The sequence below is a fragment of the Sus scrofa genome, chromosome 6, assembly GCF_000003025.6.
Source record: "Sus scrofa isolate TJ Tabasco breed Duroc chromosome 6, Sscrofa11.1, whole genome shotgun sequence".
Taxonomy (NCBI): Eukaryota; Metazoa; Chordata; class Mammalia; order Artiodactyla; family Suidae; genus Sus; species Sus scrofa.
In genome coordinates, this window is record NC_010448.4 from 160,244,508 (window position 1) to 160,256,365 (window position 11,858).

The 11,858-nt window shown below is 46.6% G+C and overlaps 1 protein-coding gene across 1 annotated transcript in view; it reads left to right on the top strand.

The window, feature by feature from the left end:
* RAB3B (RAB3B, member RAS oncogene family) overlaps positions 1 to 11,128 on the top strand; it is a 61,148-nt gene extending 50,020 nt beyond the window's left edge. The window contains exon 5 of the mRNA XM_003127977.5: positions 6,963 to 11,128. Within this exon, the coding sequence (XP_003128025.1) occupies positions 6,963 to 7,150 (188 nt within the window). The 3' untranslated portion in view covers positions 7,151 to 11,128. The remainder of the gene's footprint in view (positions 1 to 6,962) is intronic.

Consider the following 11,858-nt stretch of genomic DNA (forward strand, 5'->3'; position numbering starts at 1 on the left):
TGAGATTAATTCTGAGTACAGGGTTTAGAAAGGCACTTGAAGAGGGCCTTAATGAATTGGTTTGATTTGGGTAGGGTAAGGTAACCCATCTCAGTCCTACACAACTTCCTGAGCTTTCCTCTACTGCTTACCAGAACTTGCCTATCTGCATGCCTGGCTCTCTTGCTAGACCTCAGCAGTAATAGGGATTATGTTTAATTTTTTTCATTATCTCAGCCACCCATCTTGAGATAGATATTCATTCACTCACATATTTATTCATTTATTCAATGAAAAGTATTTATTGAGCACATACTCTGAGCCAGGTCATAAAACATAATCCGAGTCAGAAGCTTAGATAACAAAGGTTTATTTCTCACTCACATTACACGCTGGCTCCAAGTCAGCTGCGACTCTGTTCCATGTGTCTTCTTCTGAATCCAGTCTGGAGTGCCTAAACCACGCAAGGGCTCTCAAAGCTTCTGTTGGGACTTAGAATTCCCACAGCTCTTGGCTGAAGCAAATTAAATGATCGAATCTGATGTTGCTAGATTGGGAGAGCTCTTCCTCCCACAAGGAGACCCTACAAGCCACTTGGCAGGGGATGGGGATATCAGATCTTCTACAGGGAGGGTAGTGACTAATCTGCCCCAGTCACTGAACACATGGTGGATGGACCCTGGTGATGCAGAGGTGAATCGGTTCCCTGCCCTCCGGATGTTCGCTGATACTCAGGGAAACAAAATAGTGGAAAGATGATCTCAACATCTTGTGCCAGCCCTTTGCCTGTTTGCTATCATGTTCCACCCTTTCCCTGCTCTGGCTCTCTCTTGCACCCACCCCTGCCCCCAGAAGCTGACCTGTGCAGGCTGAGTTTTCCAGGCCCCTGTGACAGTGGCTTCTGAATGGGTTTAGCCAGGGAGAGGCACTGGCAAGTGATTGGAGCTGGGGAAAAGGGAAAAACTTGCATGCGTGTCTCCCTTACCCCTTGGCCGGCTTCTCAGTAGAAGCTGCTCCTCTTCTCTGGCTCCTGCTCCCATAGTTTTACATCCTTTGGCTCCATGAATAGTTAGTGGTTTTAGTTTATTTGTTTTTTCTGTTGATAATCTCTGGGTTTCTTCACTATTCTACTTGGCCTCTTAGTTCTTCTAGCACCTGTATAACTAATCCCCTCTGGTTTAAATGTTAAGAATAGTGCCCGTGGTGCCTGTCATGGCTCAGAGGTAATGAACCTGACTAGTATCCATGAGGATGCAGGTTCAATCCCTGGCCCCGCTCAGTGGATTAAGGATCTGCCATTGCTGTGGGCTGTGTTGTAGGTCGTAGACACGGCTCAGATCCTGTATTACTGTGGCTGTGGCGCAGGCCAGCAGCTACAGCTTTGATTCAGTCAAAAAGACAAAACAACAACAACAACAACAACAACAACAACAAAAGAATAATGCCCATTTTCCTAGTAGACTCTGATTAGAACAGTCATATAGGGTGGCACTGGAGTCTAGGGGAGAAGTACACTGTATGTTCCGAGTGGTAGAGATGGGGTGGGAGGGGAGAGAGAAGGCTCTCTGCAGTCAGTGATCCCACAGGTGAGTAATGAGAAGGATGAGAGTAGGAGCTAGAGGGTAATAGCATGAGTCAAGTCACCAAATAAGAAAGTGTTGAGGTTTCTGGAGCATGGTGTGAGCCAAGAAGATGAAGCTGGGGAAGCAGACAGAGGCTGAGCTGTGCAGCATCTTGGGTATGAAGCTAATGGGGCTGGATATTGGATAATTTGGACCTCTCTGAGTTCCAGTGACACAAATCTAAGTCAAAATAGTTCTAGTGGACATTGCCATTGTGGTAACAAGCCTGACTAGTATCCGTGAGGATTCGGGTTTGATCTCTGCCCTTGCTCAGTGGGTTAAGGATCCAGCATTGCCTCGAGCTGTGGTGTAGATCACAGATGCGGCTCAGATCTGGCATTGTTGTGGCTGTGGGTTAGGCTGGCAGCTGCAGCTCTGATTTGACCCCTAGCCTGGGAACTTCCATATGCTGCAGGTGCACCTTCAGCCCTAAAAAGCAAAAAAAAAAAAAAAAAAAAAGTTTGAGTTCTAAGGACAGGGACAGAGCAGAAGCAAAACAGAAGAGAATGTTGCTGGAAATGAGATGGTTATGTAATGAAGAGCCAGGGTGTTGGTTGGATTGTCCACCTGAACCCAAGAGCTCCTGAGAATGAATGCAAGCCTGGGTAGAAAGGAAGACAGTGAGTCCCTTGCCAAAATCATCAGTGACCAGAGGGGCTTGAGTTGAGGATTGATGCAAGACATATGAGGAGATATCAGAGCAAAACAGAGAGGGGATTTGAACATACAAATGGAGGAGAATGTTCTAGGGGCACTGTCAGGGTGAGGAGAGGTGAATTTAGCTAGTTGTGCGTTTCCGAATAGAATTCTGAGGTCAAATCCAGAAGCAGGCAGTGTGGACACAGTCAGTGGAGTCTGCGGGGCTGTGACAGCTGCCTTTGGAAGGATAGATAAACAGGAGCATTTTGGGGGTGGGAATCATCTCAGACACAGTTAGGAATTGGGCCCTATTAAAGGCAGCAGAAATTGTGTTGCTCTGAAGCCCATTAGAGGGGGGAGAAGACTGGGGGCAAGTCTGATTAATTGGTTGTCATCTTCCTGAGCTCCCTAGATGCTCAGCTCCTGAGACGCTTTACTAATGAACCTGAGGAAAAGGTTACCATCTGGGCCTGCTAATGAAAAGCCTTCCCAGAGGCTGACAGTAATTGGGTGGAGGTGCATTTGGGGTTGTTCTGCTAGCAAAAGAGACCCATGCACTGGCCAGGGCCAGGCGCTGGTTACTTGAATCCGAGTTCTCATACCACAGGTGCCTTTGAGATGGCAGGGCATCTCCTTGGCATGACATATGAACTCTCCACTGCTTCTTCGCTCACCACTTTGAGCTTTCTGCTCTGATGATAAACTGCTGTGGTCATTCTGGGATACACCAAGGCTGTTTTTTGCCCCTTAAATGTGTGCATGCTGTTTCCCCTGCCTGGCATGCTACACATGCATGTACTCACACATACACTCACAACCACATGTCTTTATCCAGCTGCTTAGGAATCAGCTACTCCAAGGAGCCTTCCCTGGGCTCCAGACTCAGATAGGTGCCTCCTCTGTGCCATGACAACCCCCCCACCCTTCCAGCATTTAACACTGTAATAATGTCCCTATGTCTGTCTCTCATACCAGACTAGGATTTCCTCAAGGGTAGGAACTGCATCTGATTCAATTTGGTGTTGCCAGTGCCCAGCACAGGGTTTGTCATGCTTGTTGAGTTGAGGTCTCATGACCCCTACTGTCTGCAGACCCTCTGCCACACTGTCCATGCTCATTCTCATCTCCCTCGTCCATCTGTCCATTCACTCAGTTAACACTCACCAAGCACCTACTCCTCTGGCTGGTGCTGGAGCTCAGATGAATGACAGGGTCCCGGCTTAGGGAGCTTGTTGTCAGATGGACTTCCACCGTGCAGGGTGACGTGCTGTGGCAGAGGGAAGCCCAGAGGAGGATGCAGAAGCCACATCTAAGCTGAATCCTAAAGAATAAGTTCGGTGAAGGGTTTTGCTCAACTCTGGCCTCAAAGTTGCCTATCTCCGCAAACTCTTGGAAGCCTATTCTCCACCCCAAACCCTCCCTACCACCCTCTCCCTCAGCCACATTCCTGCACAGTCTCTGGTTTTCTTTACTTGGGTAAGAGTGTGAGCTGTCTTTCATCCAACTGAGGGCAAGGGGGCGTAACAGATAGAGCCCTAGCTTATGCCCCATCCCTGAGCCTCGGTTTCCCTATCTGTAAATTACAGGTGATAATCTGTAATTGCCTCCCCCTTCCCCCCACCAAAGTTGTTCTAAAATTGTATTTGTAAATTGTTGAGGACTATGCACATGTGAGCTATTGACCCTTGGGTTAGCGTGTCTTTACTCCACAATCGATTTGGTTTCCCCTTGTCCCTGGCACTCAGTGCAGGACCTGGCACACAGTCAGTGTTCAATAAAGACCAGGTTTATTGATTGACCTTGAACGATGAAGAAAAAGAGGCTTTCCCCAAAAGCCCTGGAGAATGATGGTGGGGTGAGGAAGCTAAGACTCAGGCTGGGAACATAAGAGAAAGGGAATTGCTGTGTATTCTACATGCCGATCACTTTGCATACTTTTGTGCATTTAATTCTTATTATCACTCTGTGAAGTAGGTAACATCGACCTATTTTCACCAATGAGGAACAGAGGCTGGGGGAAATTGCACCTTGCCTGGAGTCACACAGCTAGTAGCTGACAGAGACGGTACTGAAATCTAGGCTGACGCTTGATCTTCTTCCCACTGCCCGCCTGCACAATGGGGCATGTCCTCCCCTCAGTCCAGTTCCCCAGAAGGGAATGCTGCCCTTGGCCTTGACTTTTTTTTTTTTTTTTTTTCTTTTTGCCTTTTCTGGAGCCGCTCCTGTGGCATATGGAGGTTCTCAGGCCAGGGGTCTAATCGGAGCTGTAGCCACCAGCCTATGCCAGAGCCACAGCAATGAGGGATCTGAGTCAAGTCTGCAACCTACACCACAGCTCACAGCAACGCCGGATCCTTAACCCACTGAGCAAGGCCAGGGATCAAACCTGCAACCTCATGGTTCCTAGTCGGATTCGTTAACCACTGCGCCACGATGGGAACTCCCCCCTTGGGCTTGACCTTTAGCCCCACTTTCATCCAAATTGATGGTTACACCTATTTACTTCTTTACCTGTTTGTCCCTTTCCTAGGCAAGCAACATACTCCACCCACTTCTCCAAACAATGTCACTTGTTATAAACCAAAGGCCAAAGAGTCAATTTTTATGATATTCATTAAGGAAAAGCTACATGCAGGAGGGTCCCTAAAGCCAGCTGAGTTTCTACAGCTTGAGGATAATGAGCCAGCAGCTGCTTCCTTCTTCATCACATGTTCTCAATTAGCAGGCACTTCTGCAGCCTGCCTTTCTCAGGTTGAGAAGCGGGCCACAGGAGAGGCTGGCGACCAGAGGTGGGCTGGCAGGAATTGTGAGGGCCTGCACTCTGAAATGGCCCGGGGAAGAGGAGCCTTGTTTGTACTTGGGGGTGTTCGTCCTCTCTGTGGACTGTGGGATAATAGGGAGAAGGAGGGAGGAGGGAGGAGACCCCGTCCTTTGCTCTAGAGGATGATAAAAGAGGGGGAAAGGGATGAAGAGGAGCTGAGAGGAGCAGATGAAAGAAGAGCAGAGACTGATTCAAACAGGCAACTTCATACGCAATTTATTCATCATCTCACTCAGTCCTCCCAACTGCTCTCAGCAGGAAGACACTGTTGTTATTCCTATGTGACAAACGAGGGGTCTGAGACGCAGGCAGGTTAAGTGATTCAGAGAGATGAAGTGATTTGCCCAGATTCCCAGACTGCGGTACTCAGATAAAAGCAAAGGAGGCCAAAGAGACTCGTGAAGGAAGAAAAATATATGATGGGGGGAAGAAAGGAAAGTGAAAGGGAGAAAGAGGAAGAAATGGGAGGCAGGGCTGCGTGTGGACGCAGGAGCCATTCAAACCCAGATCCAAACCCAGTTTCCACTCGTACAGTCATGTGACCTTGTGTGAATGACCTCATCTCTTGGAGCCTTCATTCTTCTCATTCACTCATTAGAGACGATTATGTTTACCCCACAGGCTGTTGTGGGGATTAAGTGGAACAATATTTGTAAAGCTCCTAGCATAGCATCTGGCATATAGTAGGCACTTAGTAAATATTAAAGATCCCATGGAGCTTAAGAGAAAAAGAAGGAGGTAAAATGGAAAAAAAAAAAAAAAAAAATAGGAAGAGAGAAGGTTTTGAGGAGAAACAAAGATGGACCGAGAAGTTAGGGAAAAAGGAAGCTGGAGGGAGCAGCCTGGGGCAGGGACACCAGGAGAAAGGAGGGTTAGGATTCTAAGGACTGCTGCCAACATGCCAAGACTCCTCAGCTGGGAAGCAGCTGCTTTGCCTCAATTAGGAGGCCCTTACTCATTTCCCCCTTGGACAATTGAGTTCTGTTCATTGTCATAGAAAGTTATCTTTAAGGACCTCAAGGTGCAAAACAGCTTCAGGTGCAGTTTTTCCTGGGCCATTGCTGGGTTTGTGTGAGGAGGGAGCCATCCAGAGTAATTCCTAGGAATTCAGGCAGGAGGAACCCCTCTGAGGGGAGATGAACCAGTATGTCTGTGCATGGAAAGAGCAAAGGAAGCTTTACTCATTCAGTGTGCACTTCTGGGTGCCTCCCAGAGCCCAGGCTAGAGTTGGCCAGGCTGGGATGAGTGGAAAGTGGGGGGGAAAGAGAAGTGAAAGCCCTGGTCAAAAAGGCCAAAGCTTGGGCCTCTTATCCTCGTGACCTTGGGCAAGTCAGCTCATTTCCCTGAGTCACAGTGTCGGCATTAGGGCCATGGGGAGGGTCTGCCTGGATCCTTCCTCCCCCCGGGGGGTGATGTGAGGGTCAAATGTGATAACGGTTGTGATCCATGCTTTGGAAACAGAAGTGCCGTGTACACATAGTGAAGTATACACTCTTCTCGAAAACACCTAAGGACGGCTGCTCCCCACCCCCACCTCAGCCGGTGCCCCGCGTCACACACAGGGTTATACACTTGACGTGTGTCATCTTGTTTAATCCTTGAAATACTTCTAGGAGACAGGTAAAATTATCCTGATTTATAAACCAGGGAATTGAGTTATAAAGGAGATAGGCGACTTGCTGGGGTTACACAGCTGGTCAGTGGTAGAGCCAGGATCCCTCTGACTCAAACCAGGGCGGGTAATCTCTGCCCTGTCTCCTTGAAGCAGACTCCTCTGCCTGTGGGATTAGGCCTCCTTGCTTCACTCCTGAGCACTGGCGGTATTAATCCAGAGTGTTCTAGCCAAGGAGGCATGAAAGAGAAGGGGAAAATCCTTACTGGTATCTCTCTTGTGTCCTCAGGGTTTGACTTCTTTGAAGCCAGCGCCAAGGAGAACATCAGCGTGAGGCAGGCCTTCGAGCGCCTGGTGGATGCCATTTGCGACAAGATGTCTGATACTCTGGACACGGACCCCTCCGTGCTGGGCACCTCCAAGAACACCCGTCTCTCGGACACCCCGCCACTGCTGCAGCAGAACTGCTCGTGCTAGGCAAGGCCCACCTCCTGATCTCCCTTCATTGCGGCCCCACACCCACTCTGCTTCCCCATTACATCCGCAGCTGAGCTGCTGCTGTTCTTTGCCTGCAGTGGAGAAGAAGGCTGCCCCCGGGTTCTCTACACATGGCCCCACTTACAGACACTCAGCACCGGAGGAACTAGGTCCCAAGGTGGGTGGAGATTCCCTTTACAAAAGGAGACTCCACTTGACAAAGGGGATTCACTAGAGGGACTTGGAAAAGCCAGTCTCTTTTCTGCCTTTAACGTAAGATCTCCTCCATTGACCAAAATTTGACACACCCGCACACACTTTTTATTTAGGGCCTGGCCAACTGTGTCAAGTTAGACATACCTGCTTAGCTAATCTCTTCACAGAAAACCCCTCCGCACACAACATGCTTGTGTCCTCTCAGGCTCCCTGTGGGGCTTCCTCTCACCACAGTCAAGCTTTGTTTCTCAAAGGCCTCACCTGTTACCACGGATGCCCACAAGGCCTGGACAGTTGCTGTGGCGACAGGCTAGCGCTAATCTCCAGAGAGCTCAGACTTTCTAAATGATGCTGAAGGAGCAAAGGCTGAGTCAGAAACACACTTAAAAGAAAAAGAGTATCCCCTGCAAAATGTCAAAGGTTCCTGCTGTATGAAAGAGCAATCGAGTGAGCTCAAGACAGGAAAAAAAACAGAAATCCAGGCAAGATAAAGAAAAAGTCACAGATTTGTAATTTTGCTGCTCTCGAGTGGGTTCTTAACTGTGGGAACTCCATGACATTGGTTATGGGTTCTTAGACTCTCAGAATCTGAAAATTTACAATTGGTGGGATCCCAAAGTTTACCAAGTCTCACTAGTGAATTGAGATCTTAATATCTCTGACAAGTGGCTGTCAAACCTCACAGCCAAATCTATTTATTTCTTCTAAAATATACCTTCTAGGCAGGGCTGGGAGCTCATTTTCCACACCATCTTTGGGCAGCTCTCATCATCAGAAAGTTTTCCTTGCTTTAAGCTGAATTCTCCCTCCTGGAAATTCTTCTTCCTTTTCCCACCCCATTTGTGCCAGCTCTGCTGTCAGAGAGGTCCCAGTCTCTGCTCTCTCTGCCCTGTGGCAGCCTTAGATGACTTGAACTCATGAAATCTGGGCTCTTCCCTTCTCTAAGTCAAATAGTTCTAATCTCCATCTTCGCCTCAGTCTCCCTTTCCACCAACCCAGCTCTCAATCAGTCCTGAATAACCCAACTGGGAAGTAATGATTCAAAGCAGGATAAATTTAAGGCGGCATGACCCCAAAAAAATTGTGAAAAGTGAACTCAGAGATCCCAATCCCAACCTTATTCTCCTGAGAGAGAAACCTGAGTTTCTACCAAAGTGCAGATGTGAAACCACTTCTGGTGGAAGCCACTTAATTAAACACTCAAAGAAACAAAACCCAAAGAAACCCTTTAACACCAGAAACAATCTGAATGCATGAGCTCATGATTCTAGCTTGTTTGGACATAGGGACGTATTTGTTTTTTAACTGAAATAATGACATGGACCTAGCAATGATTCCTGAAAATCTTTTCTCCCAGCCCTGGCCTGAATCCCTGCTGCCCCCTGCACTAACATGCCACTCTAGAAATCAGTGGGGAAGTAGGGAGACTCTCTCCCAAGTTTTCTCCTTATTTCAAATGCAGCCCATTGTCCTAGGAAAGAGTATTGACTAGCAACAGGTCCCACAACTACATAAAAGGACCCTTTAGAGTCAGTTCTGTGGAGTGCAGAGGACAAGAGCTTTGGGCTTGGAATCAGGAAACTCACTCTTCCCTTAAATCAAGTGTGACTCTGGACCGGTTACTCTCTATCATTGAGTCTTGAGTCACTGCTTATAAATGAAGGGGACTCTTTGGTTAATCTGTTAGGTCCCTTCTGGCACTAATAACTCTGAGACTTTTTCTTCACCTTCATCATTTCAGTTGATCTGCCAAATAAACCCCAAAGATGAGGATTATCACCCCAATATCATTGTAGCTAACACTGATGTCATGCTTACTCAATACTAGTCACTGTTCCAAGCACTTAACACAAGTTAACCCATTTACCTTTCCAAAATCTTTGTGTGGGAAGCACTATAATCAACCTCATTTGAAGACAAGGAAATAATGAACAAAGAGGTTCTCTAGCTTGCCTAAGGCCACATAATGAGTAAATGGTAGAGCTGGGATTCGAACCCACACAGTAAGCTCCAAGGTCTGTGCTCTTCACCACCGTCTCTTCTCCATTCCTTAGAGATAAACTGTGATCCAAAGAGGTTAAGGGACTTGGCCAAGGTCACATAACCAACAAGTGTAGAGCCACAGTAGAATTCAATCCCCAGGCCATCAGATTCCAAGTCCACAGGAGAAATGATTTATATCTGCAATCTATTGATAAATTATTTGGCTGCTCAGACTAATCTGAGGTGATGTATGTCTAATGCTTCTAGGAAGGCGTCTCTGAGGCAATCAGGTCCTCTAGGGGCCTGAGCAAAAAACACCCAATGCTTCTGAAGTCCAAGTGCTAGCTTTCCCTACTTTTCTAAGTATCTGCTCTCCAGGCTCTGAAGCAGTGCTGCAAGCAGCCTCCCTGCATCAGCAATGGGGAATATCAGGGGCATAACTTAGTAAAGTTCTCTGGCTGTGGAAGAATGTGGTCCCCTCCCAAGACGGTCCCCTCCCCTCCCAAGGGGCATAACTTAGTAAAGTTCTCTGGCTGTGGAAGAATGTGGTCCCCTCCCAAGACGGTTCTGGATGTGCTTTTTACACTGTGGAGTCCCATATGGGTCAAGGATAATTACTGTTTTTCTGGGCAGTAATACCATCTATCCAAGTACTAGGATTTCAGGCCAAGATCCTCATAATCCCTCGATATATTAGTACATATATCCAGTAATCTTTCCTCTCCCACTGAGTATTCCAGCAAAAATTGAAATTTTTACTTAAAAATTCTTTAACACGCAAGAACCAGTTCAGGGGAACAAGCATCTTCACAGCAGGTGGAATCAAGAGTTAAATGTAATAGTGGAAAGCTCTTCTACTGGGCAACGAACAGAACTGCTCGTTGGATGGCAGTTCCCCAGCCCTTCTGTGTGACCTCATTTCTGCTGAGTGGAAGGCAGCAGCTTCCAGCTGATTGCGGTAAATGTTCATCAATCATGGTAATAGTGCAATTAGCTACCAGGGTTCAAGCTGCATAATATGTGTTAGTGGCAACGTGTCCCAGTTTTCATCTTGCTTAACAATCCAAATAAAAGAAGATTAAAAAAAAAAAAAACCTCTTGACCTCTAAAAAGACAAAAGTAGGCCCAAAGTGCAATACAGTATTGTAGCTATTTACAGACTCTGTTTTAAATGCATGTGTATCTGTAAATACAACATGATTCGTGACTTATTACTGACTCCTTAGTCTGTAGCATTAACTTCCAGGAGCAGCAATGTGGTAGAGTCTACTGAATGGTCGCAGATTAATTAAATGTTAGATCTGGAAGGGAGCTTAGAGGAAATCTTGTCCAAGCTCCTTATTGTACAAAAAGGAAGGTTGAGGTCCAGGGAGGGGGAAGAAATTTTCTAAGATCACCCTGAGCGTGGATTAGTGATGGGGACAGGATCCGGTCTTGGATCAGCTCTAGGAAGAAGTTCACCTAGTCTGTATCTACTGTGGGTCTGGCATATATGTGTGTGTATATATATATATATATATATGAAAACAAATGATCCCTGCCTGCAGGTACCTATAGTCTAATGGAGGTAATGTTTCTGAAATATCATTATCCTAATTTGGCAGGCACGAAAACATAGCCTTGAAAACGTTAACATGCCTAAGTCACTCAGTATCATTTGAACCCACCTCTGTCTGACTCCTGTTCTTTCACTTTTCTTCTTCAGATTGTGTATTTGGGGTGTTGATAGTGACAGACTTTCAAGGATTGTCCAAATTAATTAAACAGCCTCACTTGGGACACTGGTTTCACACCTGCTTTGTGACTGCAGCCTTGTAATGTCCCCAGAATGATATGAACATCTTTCAGACATGACTTTCCCACTTATACCACCTGTTTCTGCCCCAAGGCTCCTTGCTTGTGTATCAAGTTTCCTATAGTGTCTGGAGGAATATTTATGTAAGTTTGCTTACCAACCAGTTGGCGTAAGTAGAAAGAATTATAGCAACGAGTGTTCTGGGACCTCACTGATTTCAGAATCCCAGCCCCAAACCTATACCTGCTTACCTGCCACAGCTGGAAAATCAAGCAACAGCCTTGATTGCTGGGAGTGCCTGCGAGAGAGAAATTTGGATACAAACACTGTTAAGTGATGTTTTTGAAGGCCTAGATCCCTTCTATGGAGCAGGCAAGATTCAAATTTACTCATAAACAAATTAGCGTCGAGTACGTGCTGGATATAATCAGTGGCAAATTAGACACAGTCCTTGCCTTCATAAAGCTTATAGTCTAATAGCTTATAGTTTAGTCTAGACATTGTAAAATAATCATCCTATATTACAAAGTTCAGGGAAGCAAAGGTACATCATTCCATGAGAACATGCAACTGGAAAACCTGGATCGCCTTTGTGGAATTGTTTCAAGGGCCTGAAAAAGACTCCACTGGCCATTGCTGTACATTTCTCAGTGAAGCTTTCATCTTTTAGTTTAAACCTTTGATGGCTGATCAAATACAAGTCCTCCAAAAAGA